Below are 18,048 nucleotides of genomic sequence, written 5' to 3'. Positions count from 1 at the left end.
GTTGCTGGTTGAGTAGGTGCTGGAGTTGCTGGTTGAGTAACCGACGAACTTGTATTATCAGTGGGATCCGTTTTATCAATGGGATCTGTCTTATCAACGGGATCAGTTACATCAACAGGATCTGTTTTATCAGTGGAATCTGTTATAGGAGGAGTTGTTGATGTACTTGCTGGTGGAGCAACTGGGCCACCTCCAAAGCCGTATGTTACTATTCTGTCATTGTCGTTAGCTCGATCTGCATTTACAGATGTACTATCCATATTAGAATCGTTGTGATTATCCCCCTGGTCATGGCTAACAGAACGAGAATCAATTGAAATGGGGTCCTCATTATGATTTTCATTCAACGAAGGGTTACTTGAAGATCTTGCCATTAATATTGGATCTTCTGCATGTTCTTCATCACCTAAAATATGAAAGTCTAACATTTTTTCATTATCACTATCTTCAAAATCAACGGATCTATGACTATCTAAACCCAAATTGGACCCACCAACACTAGTGTCACCAGAATTGGATCCACCAATACTATTATCATCAATATTAGATCCGCCAAAACTAGTTTCACCAGCATTGGATCCTAAAATACTAGCACCATCAATATTAGACCCACCAGCACTCATACCATCAATATTAGACCCACCAACACTCATACCATCAATATTAGATCCTCCAATACTGGTATGATCAGTATTATATCCACCAAGACTCATACTATCAATATTGGACTCACCAATAACTTTATCTATATCTGCCCCGTCATTCATGTCAATTTCACCCATATTACCAAAGCTCATATCTGGTAAATTGATGCTTTTGCTATCAATATCTTCTCCATTTATCGAGTATAAAAAATTTAATGAAATGAAAAATAAGGAAAACAATTTAATATTCATCTTATCTGTATTATCACAAATATTATTTTTATATGTTTCTTTAATCAGTATAATACTGTAACTTAAATAAAAATATATTTTTGTGTTAACTGGATGATTATTTTATATAATAATTATTACTGATAAAATAAATTTTCTAATTTTTTGAGTAATCTGGTTTAAACTATAATTAATACGATCTTATTTTAAGATATGATTACATATCCATCACTATTATATCCAAAGATACATAATTCTATCAAATGTCATTTTATTTATTTATTAACCCCACATTAATCATATATGCAAATTTATATGTATCAAATAATTATCTTTTTATGTATCTACCATTATGCCGAGCGATAACTATATGTAATAATTACCACTAGTTTTTTCTTAATGTTTTTTTTTTACAGAATTATTCATATTAAAGTTTAAGAAAAAAAATTTGATATATGAGGTTTAAATTATACAAATACTTAGCTAAAAATTAATTATAGAACATTTAATTCTTGCAGTTATTAATAAATATATATATATATTTTTTTTTTTTTTTCAAGTTATTTTTGCATTAACTCATCTTTCCCACATTCCCGCCTTTGCATTTTTAAATACCGGTATTTTGCATATCAATTTAAAAATAGTGGAAAATCATAACTCTTTTTCCTTGAAATATATATTTTAATACTTGATAATTTAAATTTATGGTATTATATCTACATTTTCCAGTATTTCGTTCAGAGTTGCTTTTGATATATATTTATCATATTTTTCTTCTATTATTGAATTACTTTCATTAAATTTACTTGGATTTAATTCATGTTCATCTTTAACCTCTAATAATAATTGATACTTTTCTTCCGTTTTTTTATTAATTATAGATTCAAAATAATTTCCTTTTTCAATAAAATCAACCTTAAACTTTTTCTCTGTTACTTGATTACCCTTGGCTTGACCTGAATTTCTGAAGATCTTTTTACTTGTTCTTGCCTCACATTCTTGTATTATATTATCCATTTTTTCATGACAATGATTTTTCATCATATTACCAACTGTTAATCCTAAAGCACCGCCAATAGCAGCACCAAAACTTACACCGAAAGGACCCAATATTAGCCCAGCAGCACCTCCACAAACTAAACCAGCAGTAGAGCCATGAAATGGCCACCAATTAGCCTTTGACTTACTTCCTTTTGCTACAAATGATGCACCCTGTGCTGTGTTAATTTGAGCTAAAGCTGATTGTTCTTCTAAATAATCTATTTCTCCAGTACTTTCTATAATTAATTTATATATTTCAGCCTGTACTTCCCTAATTTTTATCATAGAATGTTTAATATTTGCAACCTTGTTTTTACATTCATTTAGTGATTCAATATCAATATTCTCCATGATAATAGAAGCTCTACGTATTTTATTTCTTAAATCAAATTGAATTTCTGAATAATGAAAACCATTACTATTGCCATTATTTATTTCCAATACAGAATTATTTGAATTCAAATCATTTATTGATGATGAGCCTACTATCATTTTTGGTAAAAGAATATAGTTAATATTATTGCTTAAATTATCATTAATTTCCTCATCATAATCTTCTTCGACTTCAATTACATTTTTGTCAATAGAAACTTGATTAACAATTTGATTTTGCAGAATATTTCTATTAACTTTATAATTGTCATTAAAATTTGTAATAATTAATTTATTATCAGGTATGATTTGATTACAATCTTGATTTTCACTGTAATATATGTTATCTTCCAAATTAGATTGTATATTGTTAATACTGAAATATTCAATTTCAATAAAATTATCATTTTTTGTATTCCAAATACTCATCATAAATGCTTGATTAAATAGATTATTTGCTACTTTACTTAACATTTTAAAGTCACTAACAAATTTTTCATATTTTACACAATTTATAGTGCATATATGATATTCTTCATTATTAATACTTTTATTTTGAAATATCATATTATTAAATTTTATTTCATTAAATTCTTGTATATCATTTGAAATACCATTATTTTTTGGAAAATTATCATTCCAATATGTGAACCAGTTATAACTTAATGAATAATTAGTTAAAACAAAACATTTTTCCTCTAAATCTGTACATTTTTCTTCCAATATTACGCCTACTCTTAATCCAACTGAAATACATACTCTAACCAAATCTATTGCATTTTTCTTATTATTATTAAAATTGTATTTTTCTAATTGCAAATCTTCCAAACTATTCCTTAGTTTTACTAATAAAGAAGATAAATCAACCATTAATTCTTCTATTAATTCTTCTTGATTCATATTTTTTACCATATTATTCAATGAAAAACTCTCATATTTTAACTTTCTTTCATTCTTAGGTAAACTAATAATTTCACTATTATTTGCTAACTCTTTTTTAGTATATTTCATTAAAGTTGACTCCAATTCAGTGTTTTTAAATTTAACATTTTTTTTGTTTTTTTCTTCACTTATGTTATTTAAGATATTATTGTCCATTTAATTTATTTATAATTAATTATTTCTTTTTTTTAGTAAGTAAAAATGGTCTTTTTGCTAATTTTTCACACTTACATCGACATATACTAATTTTTTAATTCATTAAATTCACAAAATCTTTTATTTTGGTTGTTTATACTAAAAAATCTGGATTTAAAAAATTAAATTAATCTATTTATTTTCAATCATTTGATTTCCTTTTAAAACAATTCTAATACTAATGTGGACAATATTACGTGTCAATTTTTTACAGAAATAATTTCATGCATGCAATAATTATGGCACACTACTGCTATATAAAAATAAGTAATATATATATATATGAATACATTTATATTTATTTACTAAAAAAAGTTGATATAATATAAAATTTCACGAATTTTGTCAGGATATTGATCATGAGAAGTAATCATTCCCGTAACATCATAATTTTCAATGCTAGCAATATTTACAGGTGAAATACCTGCAACATGGAACCCCCATTGCATGTATCTGTAAAAAAATGCAAGAACCCAATCAGACCTTGAAAATACATTAATCAAGCGATTTGAAACTACACACCTGGCTTTAATCCAATTTTTAGTATTTAAAGATGATGGTAATCCTAATAATACAACATCTTGAATTTTATTAAATTGTTTACGATCATACATGATTTGTAATGCTAAGTATATAAGTCTAGCACCCATACTATAGCCGACAAGCTTAATAGGTCTATTTCCTGTAATTTCTATTGAACATAAAACATCTGCAAGAATAATTGCAGCTTTTTCAGTTTTTTGTCTTGATACTGACCAAGTATTATCAAGAGTTGCTGCATATTGCATAATGGTTATGGGCCAAGATAAAGCAGCTGTTAAAGTACCGACAACAGTTTGAAGTAAAATAGCTTTACCAGCAAAGATTGCAAGATCTTGTGACATGGTTACGGCTATTGAATTACCTAACTTAGATAATACTTCAGGTTCAAATTCTATAGCATAAGTTTCCATCCACTCAACACCATTAAAAGCAATCTCCCACGGTACAAATATATCGTTACTATTCCTAAGCCAACCACTAATACCAATTAAAATTGGAAGAAGGCCGCATTTATCATGATTTTTTCCAATTTGATGAAAACTAAAAACTTGTAATGGAGATTCCCTTCTACTCATTTTCCATCCTGAAAGTCCTGCTCCACCTACTCCAGCTACTGCTGATATTGTAGCAGCACTTGTTCCAGCAGTAACAGCTGTTCCAAAAATACCAGGAAATACTAATCCTAATGTGCCCAAACCAGCAATAATACCTGGAGCTGCAATTGTTGTAGCTGCTGCCAATACAGCACCACCTACAATTGTTGCACCTGCTACTTTTAAATATCTCATTGATTTATTCCAACCTTTTTCAAGACTTTTGGTATCACATTTAAGCTCAGTCTTCTTAATATCATTAAATGTTAACATTTGAAGTGAATCAAATATTAATAATGATGATTTATAATACTCGTTATTATTGTTTAATACAAGATATATTTCTTGAAGAATTGACAAGGTACGTGAATTCAATATTCCATCTATTGCATGAAGTCTTAAAAATGATAATATAATTATTAAAAAGGAGTTTGGTGCTTGTTCATCTAATATATATTCCAGCTTACTAATACCTGAGTGCCAAGTTTTTCTTCTACGGTCATTTACTTTCGTATTAATATTATTCTTGTAATTGATGTTATTACTATTAAATAATTTTAAGTTATTATAGAAATCATTTGGGGAATTTAATGGTAAATCTGTCATTCCCAAGGATAATCTATTATTTAATGAACAAGTTCTTGAATTTTTATTAATACTCCACTCACTACCTTTATATAAAACTTCAAATGCACTATTATTTCTTAGAAATAAAAATGATTCAGCATTTAAATCTTTATTCTGCTTTATTATCATTTTTGACCTAACATTATTATTGATATTATTATATTCATTAAATAAAATATTGACTTTTGGTTGTAATTCATTATTACAATATTCAATCAAACAGTCTTTTAATGGCTTTAAATCTGAAAAATTCTCTGAATTTTGGTCATCTACATTTAAATAGTATATTTTAATCATTTTTTCTATTATTATCTCTGGTATTGATAAATAATCACCTATTTGATTTAAATAATTACAACCCCATAAAATAAAGTAATCTTTTTGTTTCGTGTCTATATTGGACCAAATTCTAATACGATTTGTTAAAATTATTAAAAAAGTATTGAATAATACTTGTTTGATCTCCATTGGTGTGCTTTTCCAAAGCTCATATATCCTTATTGGAGGAAGAGTGTTCAATTTTCGAATACATTCAAAAGCAAAATTACTAGAAATTAAAAATTTAATCTTTTCAAAATGGTTAATATTTTCAAAGTGATCTTGAAGTTTATGGTTAATAAATTCAGTTATTGATTCATTATTATTTTTTTTTTTAGAATTACTCGAATTTTTATTGCTTTCTTTATTATGGAAATTATCTTTATTAATATCACTACTAAAACTGAATTTTCTCGATTTCAAAAAATCTGATGATTTATAATCATCCAAAGAATTATATCCATGAATTAATTCATTGCTTTCATTATCATCCATTTTTAAAAATGATTCTGGAGATATTGATTTATTATTTGCTAAGTTAATTTTTAAATCCAAGTTTTTATCTTTATTATTGAATGGTCCATTCCTTGAACTGTTCATTTAAAAGAGAAATTACTGTATTTAATTTGTTAAAGGTAAAAAATAATAATATTTTTCAGATATAAAACCATTCATTTAATTTCAAGTAAAAAAGTGAATAACTTTAAAAAACATTATTTTTCCATGCTAATTTTTTCGCGCCAAATGGAATATTATAATTAATTGTCAGATAGAGTAAGAAATACTTTCTGAAACAGAAATATTCATATAATTGTAATTCTAATATATATTATTATTACTAATTCGTATTTAACTGTTTAATTATAACTATATTTTTTAAGGATTCAAGATCTTGTCACACATATATAATTTCTATTAAATTTGAATTATTTGACTTGGATGATTATAAATTCAATCAAATCCTAAAAATCAAAAATTTTATCAACATTTATTGAAATTGTAAATTTATTTTTGGGAATTTAATTTATACAAAATTTTTTAATTGAATTTTCAAATATTAATTCAAATTATAAATATATAATGGATTATTCTGATAGTCATATCTGGAAATATAATCATAAAATTATTTAATTTTTAATCATTTTCAAGATTAATTTTTAAAAAATAATCAGCAAGTAATTTAAAAGTTTTAACTTAAAAATGGAATGTCCAGAAAGAGTTTGGATAGTATATGCATCACAAACTGGTAAATCAGAGAGGTTATCTTATGATGTTAGAGATGAGTTATGGAAAGTAGGAGTGATTGGATATCCAACATCTATTAGTGAATTTGAAGATATATTTTTTGATTATTTTGAGGAAGAATCCCAGGAAAATATTAATAAGAAATTGGAAATTGAATTCCCCATGACAATATTTATATTATCAACAACAGGACAAGGAGAAGTACCTGATACTATGACTTCATTTTGGAATCGAATTTTAATGAATAATTTAAATACTATCTTAATAAAAAAGTTGAATTTCGCAATATTTGGAATGGGTGATAGATGTTTTGGTAATCAAAGATTTAATATAACTGCAAGGAAACTACGTCATTTATTATTAAATTGTGGAGCTGTAGAAAAAGTACCCTGGGGACTAGGTGATGAATCACATGATTTTGGTATATTGGGAGAATATGATCCTTGGATTGAAAATATAATTAAAATGTTTAAACACAATACCGAAATTGATGAATATTTTAAAAATAATCTTCCAATCAATCAATATAAGTGTGAAATAAAAAGTTATAATCCAGAAAAAGTTATTCAAGATATTAATTATGAATTTGATATAGAATTAGAGAATGAATTAAAAAATTCACTATTTATTCAAAAGAAACACATAAGTGATATCAATAAAAAGAATATATCATTTCCTAGTATTTCTAATGTATTATATAATCAAGAATGTGATAAAGAATCTAAAAATAAAAAAATTAAAAAGATAAGATTTGGTTTGTCTCATGAGGATCAAATTAATTATAAATCTGGTACTCATCTTGCAATTTGGCCAGTCAATCCTATAGAAAAAGTAATACATTTTATTGATTTATTTAATCAGGAAATTAATCCAAAAACAATTATAGAAATTCAATTTAATCATGATTATTATACTTGTTTATGTAATAAACAATATGGATGTAAATATAATTCTACTGATGATTATTTAGATTTAATCAAGTATAAAAAATGTTATATAGAATGTAAAAAACATCAATTTTGTAGTCAATTTCCATTAGGTGAGAAGATGACAGTATTTACATTAATATATCGTTATTTAGATATAATGAGTGTACCAGAAAGAAGGTTTGTGAATAAATGCTATAATAATACAAATAATCATATGCATAAAGAACGTTTGAAGGAAATGATACAAAGAAGTGTAGACTCAAAAAAGGATTATTGTGATTATATTAAAGATGAGCATCGTAATTATCTTGAATTATTATGGGATTTTAATTCAATTGAATTGCAAATTGATGACATTATCAATTTTATACCAGTAATCATTCCTAGATATTACTCTATATGCAATACATTGGATTGGTATAAGTTAAATTTATGGAGATATATTGATTATGAGAATTATATTAGAAGAATGACTGTTGGAATATTTAATCATTGTTTTGAATATGATGATGATAATGATAATGGTGATGTTAATCATCATCATTTTAAAATGTTATTACCTGAAATATTATCAAATACATTAGGATTATTTTTACCAAAAATAAAAGTTAATAATAATAATAATAATAATAATCAATTACTCATAATTAATAATTATAATACATTTAAAAAATTAAAAACAAAAGTTATTCAAAATTATATTGTTAAACTTAAAGAAAAATATTTATATAATATGATGCAAGAATTTAAAAGTATCTATTGTGATCAAGAATATGCTCATTTTAATAATAGTAATATTATAGAAATCTGTGTTGATGTAATTGAATGGAACACAACATTTAATAGAAAAATACGTGGATTATGTTCTGGCTATTTGGATGATATTATATATAATAACAAAACATTAATAGCATTTGAAAATAAAATTAGTGATGAAATAATTAAAGAATTAGTTGATCCAAAAATACCTCTATTATTAATATCATGTGGATTGGGTATAACAGGAATTATATCAATACTACAAGAAAGAGTTATTAATATTTTAAGACAAAGAAATGTTAATCATGATCATAAAAATGAAATAACTAATAACACTTTAGTATATATTGGATTAAGATATAGTAATGTAATGTATCCATATATTGATCAAATTTACGAATTTTCAAAAAGAAAAGAATTAATTGGTCAAATTCAGTTTAATATATCATATTCTAGAAAAAATCCTGGAATAAAGGAATCTATATTTAAAACTGAAAAAACTCATAAATTAGTTAATTTAAATCATTTAAGATCTGGCTGTTATATACAATCATTATTATTAAATGAAGATAATGAAATTGATAATATGAGAGAATATATAGTTAATTGCATATTAAATGGTTATATTTTAATTTGTGGAAATGCATTATCAATGCCTATAGAAATAAGAGAAACTCTTGCAAAAATACTTGTATTATCAGGTAAATTTGATACAATAGAAGATTCTTTAATATATATAAAAAAATTAATAAGATATGGTAGATATATAGAGGAAACATGGGTTTAATACACATTCTTTATATTCATTTATCTATTTTTTTTTCTATAAATAAAATAAAGTAATTAAAGTATATCACCAAAATAAACTTGAATAATTGAGTTTAAATCATCTTTAACAATATCATTAATAATAATATTAACATTTAAAATGGATATATTATTAATATAATATTCTTTAATCATTGGAATAATAAAATCATTTATTGATTTTGGAATTTTAATTTTTAATTCAATATATTTATTAATTAATTCATCATTATTAGTATAAGCAAAATAATTATAATTTGAGATAGAATTAACATAATTATGATTATTAATACCTTCAAAATTTTCTTTGAAGCAATATATATATATTTTTGAATTATTAATTAATTTAATAATCATTTTATGGTTACTCAAACTTGTATTATTAATAATATTATGATTATATTTAATAAAATTAGAATCGTAAACTTTTAATGGGAAAATGTATTCAGTATTTTCATGATTTAAAGTTAATTCTATATTATTATTTGAATTAAAAATTATATTATTAATTTGATGAATTTGTAAATCATAATTAGTAGAAATATCTGACATATCTTCATTACTTGAACTAAAATCAAATAATTCTTTAATATGATTACATTTATAATTTAAAATTTTACTGTTTGGGTTAATTTTAAACAAGATTTTATTAATGGTATTATTTTTATTTGATCTTGAAGTTTTTCTAGTATTGGTATTGGTATTGGTATTGGTATTGGTATTGATATTGGTACCGTTATTGATATTGGTGTCGGTATTGGTATCTACATCAATGTCGGTATTTATAGTTTGTAAAGATCTGGAATTATTATTATTTTTATTGAGAATAAATTGTCTCCAAATTATAGAGTAATTATTCCATTGAGTAATAATTTTATTAAATGAAGAAATCATATTTCTAGAGCTTGTATTTAATTTATTTTTAATTAAGTTATTCTGATTAGAAGATTGGTTAATAAAATTAGGTCGAGACAGATTATTATTATTATTATTAGTTGTTGTAGCAATACTAAATCCGATACTAGTATCACTTTGATTATCTTTAATATCAATGTAATTTTGTGTTGAAAGACAAGAGTTAGAATAAAGAAGAAATACATTAGATTTATTCCATAAATTATTGAATTTATTAAGTGATTGTTTAGCAGAATCATAAATCCACTTACATTCTCCAGAGTTGGGGTTAAAAATCATACAATTTGAAAAAATTAATTTGATTAGTCTTTCAAATTCATGTGGATTATCAATAGTTTGAATTGTTTTTAAATATTTACTAGAGTTTGAAGATGATAAAGATGAGCTTTTTCTTTTTTGATTAGAGGGGTGCCTTTTTAAGGGAGTATTGTTATTATTATTATTATTATTACTACAAACAGTACTTTGAGTATTATTAGTAAGCCTTTTTTCAATAGTGATATAATCACAGGCTTCCGGAATAACTTCCCTGTATCTTTTTTTCGTTTCTTCTGTGAGATCATTACTTTCAAGAACGGGATTTTCAAAAAGAAAAGAATTATGTTCTTTTCTAAGTAAATTAAGTATTCTTAAACATTCACTTTTCCAATCAGGATCAGAATATGTACTATTTGAAACATTTAAGTTAGAATTACTATTACAAGTATTATTTTCAATTTGTTTATTTGAAGCAATAAGTGTATTGTTAATAAAGCTAGAAGATTCAGAATAATCATTATCTTTTCTTTTTTTAAGAGGGATAATATTATTATTACTACTAGCAAATTTTTTACTAGCTTCGCTTTTGTGTCTTTTGTTGCCATTATTAATTTCGGTCGTATTAGAAGAAATATTATCTTTATCAATTTTTAAGATAACTCTATTAGCATTGGCTTTAGAGGAAGAGGAGGAGGAGGAGGAAGAAGAAGAAGAAGAAGAAGAAGAAGAAGAAGAAGATGAGGATGATGAGGATGGCCGTGGCTTTGCATTTTTTGTGCTTGTTTTAATATGGCTGTTATTACTATTAGTAGTATTACTATTACTATTAACATTATTAGAATTATATTGATTATGATGATTATTAGAACCATCTCCATTATTACAATGATTGTTATTACTGTTTGAAGAAGAGGGGCTAATATTTGATTTTGAACTTTTACTGGTTTCTCTAGATAATTCTTCTAGTCTCTTTTTAGTAGATTTATCAGAAAATCCCAATTTAGTCCATTCAAGTAGAAACCTTTTTTCTGATTTATTACATAAATCAATAATATTTGCGCATAAAGGAGAAGTGTTGTATTCTCTGCAATTAGAAAATATTAATATAATGTCCTGATATATTTCATTAATATTTTTGTATTGATCATCCAAAAGTTTGTTGGAAACTGTGATTAGATCCATTGGAATTTGAATAACTTCAAAGTAATCTAAACATCCATCTTTAGCAGGATCAATAGGGTAAATAAATAATTCAAAATTAGGATCTTTTCTCAAAGTTTCGAGTAAAATAGAAAGTTTTCTTCTAATACTTGAGCTGATTCCTCTAGATGTCCCAACATCCATATTGATCTAGTAATTAAGGGAAGAAGAAGAAAAAAGTATCAGGCAGTTTGATTCCCTTTCACATAAAGTAATGATTGCAACAAATCTTTATTGACCTTGTGTCAAATTAATAATTTATATAAATATATGTATAAATATATATATTTATATATGTATAATATATAATTGCAAATAGCGGGCTCTTGTCACTAGTATTTTATTTGAGTATTATAATAAGGGAAATAAAAAAAAAAAAAAAAATCATTTATTGGAATAATGGAATAGGAGTATTGAGAGAAATTAATCATTTAAAAGGTATTATTTAAACTAATTCCTTTCTTTTTCTCTCCTTCCTTTCATTATACCTTTCATTTTTCTGTTTATTATCTTTAAAAATATCTTTAATTTTAATAAAGGACACACAAAAAAAAAGAAGATGGCGCCACTTTCTGAATAAATTAATTAATATTTAAAAAAATTAGTAATAATTATTAATAAAAGATTATAGAATTAACTAATAAGAGGAGGAATAAGAAGAAAGAAGAATAATCACTCATATTAATAATAAAGATATCTATAGTTGCAATAATAGTACTAGATAGTATATTGAAAATCCAAAGTCTTTTTATTCGATAAATAATAATAATTTGATTAAAGGAAATTGAATTAATATAAAAATATCTATAAAAGGGAGATCAAAATTTTGAATTAAAAAAATTAATCTAAGAGTTGAAAGACGAGATTAATTGAGTAGATTGAATTTTCTTAAGAAAATAATAATTTATTTATAATTTAAAAAGACAGTTTAATATTACAATGGGTTGGAGATGTACAGTGTGTTTGGTAACAAATGATGAGGATGCAGAAGTATGTGTATGTTGTGAGTATGCCAGGGAAAAAGATGATAAAAAAGAGGGTCAATCTTCTGGTCCAATTTTTAACTCAAGCATACTTTCATCCTCAGCAAATTCTTCTTGTCCAGTATTTACATTTGGAAATCCAGTGAATATTTCAAATACTGTAAATGATAATCCTCCGTCTTTTGGAAATGAGAATAATCTTAACAGTCAAATTTCTGGATTTGTCCCAAGTTTTGGTAATGTTGAAAAGTCTCCAACAACTTCAATAGAGACTCCAATTATCCAAAGTGTAGATATTCACCAAGAAAGAAACAAGGAACAAAAACAGTATTTTGATAAGTTTAATTCTGATTTTGTTGATTATAAATCATTTATTAAAAAAGTACCAAATAGTGATAATAATAAGATACCTATAGGTACTGTTTGGGTATGGGGTTCAGGAGAATGTGATCAATTGGGAATCAAAGAATCTTTATTGGACGAAGATTTGTGTTTAAAAAAGCCAAAGAGGATTGAAAGTATTTCCAGGGATCTTAAAATTATTGATATTACGTCTGGAGCTCTACACAATCTTATTTTAACAGATCAAGGAGAAGTGCTTTCTTGGGGTTGTAATGATGATGGAGCACTGGGACGTCTCTCATCAAGGCTTAAAGCAAAGCTGGAGAAGCTTGATAAGAAAGGAGGTAATGATAAGGATGAAGATGAGGAAGATGATGATGATGATGATGATGAGGAAAAAGATGATGATGAAGAGGAGCCAGAGGACAGCGAAAAATATCCAAATAAAATAGAATTTCCAGAAGCTTCAGAAGACTGTCAATTAAAAGTGAAATCTATTATTAGTGGAGATTGTTATAGCTGTTGTTTGATGGAGAATGGAGAGGTATATTTGTGGGGATCATACAAAGATAGTGGTGGGTATATAGGGTTCCCAAATTTCCAATTAATGAGTGGGAGTTTGGTAGGGTATAAGCAATACAGTCCAGTAAGAATTCCTATTTTTGGTAGGAAAAAAGAATCTTCTAATTCTGAAATTCGTGGAAGAAAGAAAATTAAGTTGGAGAAAGAGACAATGAAAGTTGTGGGTAAGGCTAAAAAGATACTTGGAGGAGAGAATCACACAATTGTGATAACTCAAGATATGAGAATATTTGCATGGGGGAGTACTGAATTTGGACAATTTGGTATAGAACCTGTTGAAGATAAGATGGAGAAGACAAAATATTTGTATCCTGTAGAGATAGATAATGATACATTAGGATTACCAAGTAATTTGGTGATACAAGATATATATTGTGGGAGAGCTTCCACATTTTTTGTGGTAAAGGATGTTAAGAAGAATATTATTCAGGTATTTGCATGTGGTAGAAATGGAAGGAACGAATTGGGAATATATAATAAATTTTATAAAGATGTAGAGAATAGAGAGGATAATGAAGATCCTATAGTTTTTAGGCCAAAGAAAGTGAATATTACTGATTTTGAAACAGAATGCAGTAAATGTAAGAGTGACCAACCAATCAAACAAATAGGAGGAGGACAATATTACTCAGCTTTACTTACCTGTTGTGGGGAAGTATTTATATGGGGAATGAAGGATTGCTGTGGTTTGGAGAATCAACTAATTAAAAATGGGAATGAAAGTATTATAAAAGATAGGGATATTAAAATACCTACCAAAATTGAACATCTAAAAAGCATTACAAAATTGGGATTTGGAGCAGATAGTTGTTTTGCTATTGATGTAAACGGAGTATTATTTGTCTGGGGTATGAATTTAACAGGTCAGATTGGGATTACAAAACTAATAGATTCTGAAGTTATATTAAATCCTCAAATTATGAATCCAAAGACTTTTCTATCAGAAAATGATGGTTCTGATTCCAACTTTGTTCTCAAGGTGGTTGGAGGATCACAGCATTCTATGGGTTTGATATGGAATGGGTCTTTTTCTGATAGATTTATGCTTGAAGAGACAGAAGAGGAAGAACAGAAACAAGAACAAGAATGGGAAAACGAGAGAGAGGATGAAAGAGTCTTGAAAAGAATGAATGCAAAGAGGTTTGATAGAGAAGAAGAACAGGAGGAAAACAACCAAAAGTTGTCCAAAGAAGGAAAAGCTTTTAAAAAGGATAATAAGACAGTAATAAAGAAGATTGTTAAGACTAAAGCTGAGGTTAAGGCCAAACCAAAAGCAACATCTAAGATCACTAATAAAGCTATCATATCCAAACCAACCTCCAGAGCCAAATCCAAAAGTAACACCAAATCTTTATCCGAACCTACTTCTAAAGTCAAGCCAAAAACTACCACTCAAGCTACAATATCTAAATCCAACTCCAAGACCATTTCTAAACCCACCTCCAAGGCCACATCTAAGACCACCTCTAAACCCACCTCCAAGACCTCATCCAAGACCTCATCCAAAAGCAGCACCAAATCTGCATCAGAAACCACTTCTAAACTCTCATCAAAAGCTACTAGTAAAGATAAAATACCTAAATCCACCTCCAAAGCCAAATCTAATCCTACCTCCAACTCCACATCTAAAAGTACTACCAAGTCTCCATCCAAAAGTACCACCAAGTCTCCATCCAAAAGTACCGCCAAGTCCTCATCCAAGACTAAGACTGAAGCCAAGGCAATTTCCGTAGCTACTACCAAAAAAATAAATAAAGCCAAATCCGAAAATATCACCAAGTCTAAAGACAAAATTATGAAAACTGAGCTCAATACAGAAGAAAAATCTAACAAGAGCAAAGCTTCTTCCAAATGTAAAACTAAAGAGTCAAATAAAAAAACAGAACCCAATTCTAAAACAAAAACTAGGACTAGTTCAAAATCATCATAATCTTTTAATGCTACTATTAAAGCTTTATCTAAAACAAAAACTACTACAAAAAACACTTTATCCAGAAAGGAAATCGGAAATACATAAGATAATCAAAAATTGACTACTCTGAATATTCTATACCAATACTAATTAATTAGAAAATATTAGATTATATAATCTTAAAATTACAATAACTAATAAATATCTCTATTAACATTCTTTTATGTGTCTTTTTATTTTTTATTATTAATGGCCTTAATAGATCTTAAAATTTGTTAACTTCAAAAAGTATAGAAATACATAAATAAAAGTAATCAGGAATTCTTAATTGGTAAAACAACAAAACCAGAAAATTTTGTTCTACACAATGGACATTTATCCTGTCTTAAAGACCTTAAACAAGATTCACAAGAAATGCAGTGTCTGCATGGTAATAGTATTACATCTTTTGGATTTGACATACATATCAAGCAATCAGACTCATCATCTTCCAATCCAAAAGTATCATATGGCTCAATTAAAATACCATGGGAATTTGACATTACTTGCTTTAATATTAATGGTTTATACATTAAATATGGCATATTATAGTGATCTTGAATCAAATCAAAATGTACCACAACTATATTATTACTTAATACTGACTCATCCTTTATTATTCCCATATTAGCACGAATTAATATTAATAATGGTATTCTTGCTATTTTCTTGACATTTTTGTTTTCTTTTTCTCCGTTTATCCCTTCTTTTTTTGTTAAAACAGTGTCATTGTTATTAAATTCAAACAACTTATTATTCCAAAAGATTTCTTTATTATTGTAATTATCTTGAATCTCATAATAATCTCCATTAAAATAATAATGATCATTATTCCTATCATGAACTTGATTTAGACATTTAGTTTGATCTTGATCTTGTTTTCGTTCTTGTTTTTCTTGTTCTTGTTCTTGCTCTTGTTGTTGTTTTTGTTTTTTTTCTTCTTCCTGTTCTTCTTGGTTATCACAATATAAAGAATTTAAATTACATGAGCTTAAATATTCTGGTGTAAGCTTAATCCTCTCACAAAACTCTTGTGACAACCCTTTTTCATAAGATTTCTCTTCTGTAATATACATTGGGTCCAACTTTTCAATCAAAATTTGTTTTTTTATTTCCTTCATATTTATGTTTGGTTTATTTATTATCTTTGTTAAATTTATATTATATTTGTTATGAATACTTTTACTATTACTTGCGACTTTATCATAGTTAGATGCGTCTAATAATAACTCAGTTGTGGCTGATGCTGAAGATAGTAATGATGATTTTGTTAAATTAAGACCTCCAAGATTCATATTATTATTGATGTAATTATGATTATTAGTAGGTAATACTATATTATAAAAAAATACCCTTTCAAATACTCTTTTTATTGTCCTACTTAATATTAGTGCGTTATCACCAAGTAATGAACTGTTCCATCTAGAATAGTTTAAAGAATCACTAATAAAGTCTGTAACTATATTATCTCTTAATTTTTGCTTTATTTTTTGTATTATGCATGTAATTCTTGAACCTATAATTAATACTCCTCCACTTGATATATTTGTATGATGATCAAAATAATTCCTATCATGATTATTTTCATAGAAATCTCTTCTATTTTGAATTTCTGTTGTATATAATATTGGATTTAAATGTGCTATACTCTTCATTGACTCACTTGGTGAAAAGTCCAATGGTATATTTAAATCAACTCTTTCTTTTTCATCATTATCTACGACCATATTTTCAAACAATGCCCTAGACTTATTTAAACTATTATATTCATTGACTGATATATATCCCAAACCAATTTTTGTCTTGTTTCCTAACTTAGAATCTTCTTGACTATTTAGACCAACTTTTTCTTTATACTTTAACTGATCATACATTGCTATACTTGATCCTAATCCCATCCTTCTTAATTCTTTGTTATTAGCCACATATGAACCCTTTGATTCCTTTTCAGTTTCTTCTTTATTTTCTTCTATTAACAATTTCTTTGTTTCCAAATAATCAACTCCCCAAAATAACTGTACTGAATATGGAACCAAACTATCAATTTTAAATGATATCTCTAAACTATAACTTTCATCTGGACTTGAAGAAGATGAAGAATTAGGTATTAGTCTTGTCTTTAATGTTGATTCCTCTAATATACTCATTACTTGAACTTTTTTAACGGTTGTCGGAGATATTGAACATCTTTCTCTAATTATTTGAGAAATATGAGACTTTATCAACTTTTTTAAATCATTTGAATATGGACCCAGTGATGGAATATTTATTACTCTCCCCTCTTCTTGTATAATTTTTATCATTTCATAAAGCTCTATTATTTTTGATAATCTATTAACTAACCATACTGCTGAAATAATAACCAATAATCCTACATATACGTTATGAAAGCCTGGACCACCATACATATCAAAACATAATGCAGGATACAGCTTTGAACATTCTATTATTACTCTTTCTTCCATTTTTGTTTTTTCTTGTCATCTCAATTCGTACTTGCTCGAGTATTTATTTAATTCCTTGAAAAAGGAAAAAAAACCTTTCTCTCAAAATCACTTTCTTCACCTAGAG

At 26.3% G+C, this 18,048-nt stretch overlaps 7 protein-coding genes across 7 annotated transcripts in view; 2 read left to right on the top strand and 5 right to left on the bottom strand.

Moving 5' to 3' along the window:
• Window positions 1-896, bottom strand: part of cubi_01576 (uncharacterized protein) — a gene marked incomplete at both ends in the record, with an annotated part of 1,435 nt that extends 539 nt beyond the window's left edge. Inside the window, one exon of the mRNA XM_029018588.1 lies at window positions 42-896. Coding sequence (XP_028873815.1) covers window positions 42-896 — 855 coding nt within the window. The remainder of the gene's footprint in view (window positions 1-41) is intronic.
• Window positions 897-1,577: 681 nt separating this feature from the next.
• On the bottom strand, window positions 1,578-3,386 carry cubi_01575 (uncharacterized protein; the record flags this gene model as incomplete). Its single annotated transcript, XM_029018587.1, has 1 exon — window positions 1,578-3,386. One exon carries the CDS (start codon window positions 3,384-3,386, stop codon window positions 1,578-1,580), a length of 1,809 nt encoding a protein of 602 aa, XP_028873814.1.
• Window positions 3,387-3,730: 344 nt separating this feature from the next.
• On the bottom strand, window positions 3,731-6,106 carry cubi_01574 (uncharacterized protein; the record flags this gene model as incomplete). Its single annotated transcript, XM_029018586.1, has 1 exon — window positions 3,731-6,106. One exon carries the CDS (start codon window positions 6,104-6,106, stop codon window positions 3,731-3,733), a length of 2,376 nt encoding a protein of 791 aa, XP_028873813.1.
• A 600-nt stretch (window positions 6,107-6,706) lies between these two features.
• cubi_01573 (NADPH-dependent FMN FAD containing oxidoreductase) lies at window positions 6,707-9,226 on the top strand (the record flags this gene model as incomplete). The annotated part of the gene is made up of 1 exon (XM_029018585.1): window positions 6,707-9,226. The coding sequence occupies one exon, from the start codon at window positions 6,707-6,709 to the stop codon at window positions 9,224-9,226; it is 2,520 nt and encodes an 839-aa protein (XP_028873812.1).
• Window positions 9,227-9,282: 56 nt separating this feature from the next.
• Window positions 9,283-11,763, bottom strand: cubi_01572 (bromodomain-containing protein; the record flags this gene model as incomplete). Its single annotated transcript, XM_029018584.1, has 1 exon — window positions 9,283-11,763. One exon carries the CDS (start codon window positions 11,761-11,763, stop codon window positions 9,283-9,285), a length of 2,481 nt encoding a protein of 826 aa, XP_028873811.1.
• Window positions 11,764-12,558: 795 nt separating this feature from the next.
• On the top strand, window positions 12,559-15,456 carry cubi_01571 (uncharacterized protein; the record flags this gene model as incomplete). The annotated part of the gene is made up of 1 exon (XM_029018583.1): window positions 12,559-15,456. One exon carries the CDS (start codon window positions 12,559-12,561, stop codon window positions 15,454-15,456), a length of 2,898 nt encoding a protein of 965 aa, XP_028873810.1.
• A 296-nt stretch (window positions 15,457-15,752) lies between these two features.
• On the bottom strand, window positions 15,753-17,942 carry cubi_01570 (uncharacterized protein; the record flags this gene model as incomplete). The annotated part of the gene is made up of 1 exon (XM_029018582.1): window positions 15,753-17,942. One exon carries the CDS (start codon window positions 17,940-17,942, stop codon window positions 15,753-15,755), a length of 2,190 nt encoding a protein of 729 aa, XP_028873809.1.
• Window positions 17,943-18,048: the final 106 nt, after the last annotated feature.

The sequence above is a fragment of the Cryptosporidium ubiquitum genome, assembly GCF_001865345.1.
Source record: "Cryptosporidium ubiquitum isolate 39726 chromosome Unknown contig_20, whole genome shotgun sequence".
In the NCBI taxonomy this organism is placed as follows: domain Eukaryota; phylum Apicomplexa; class Conoidasida; order Eucoccidiorida; family Cryptosporidiidae; genus Cryptosporidium; species Cryptosporidium ubiquitum.
The sequence above is the reverse complement of the archived record's forward strand: the minus strand, read 5'-3'. Positions and strand labels throughout refer to the sequence as shown.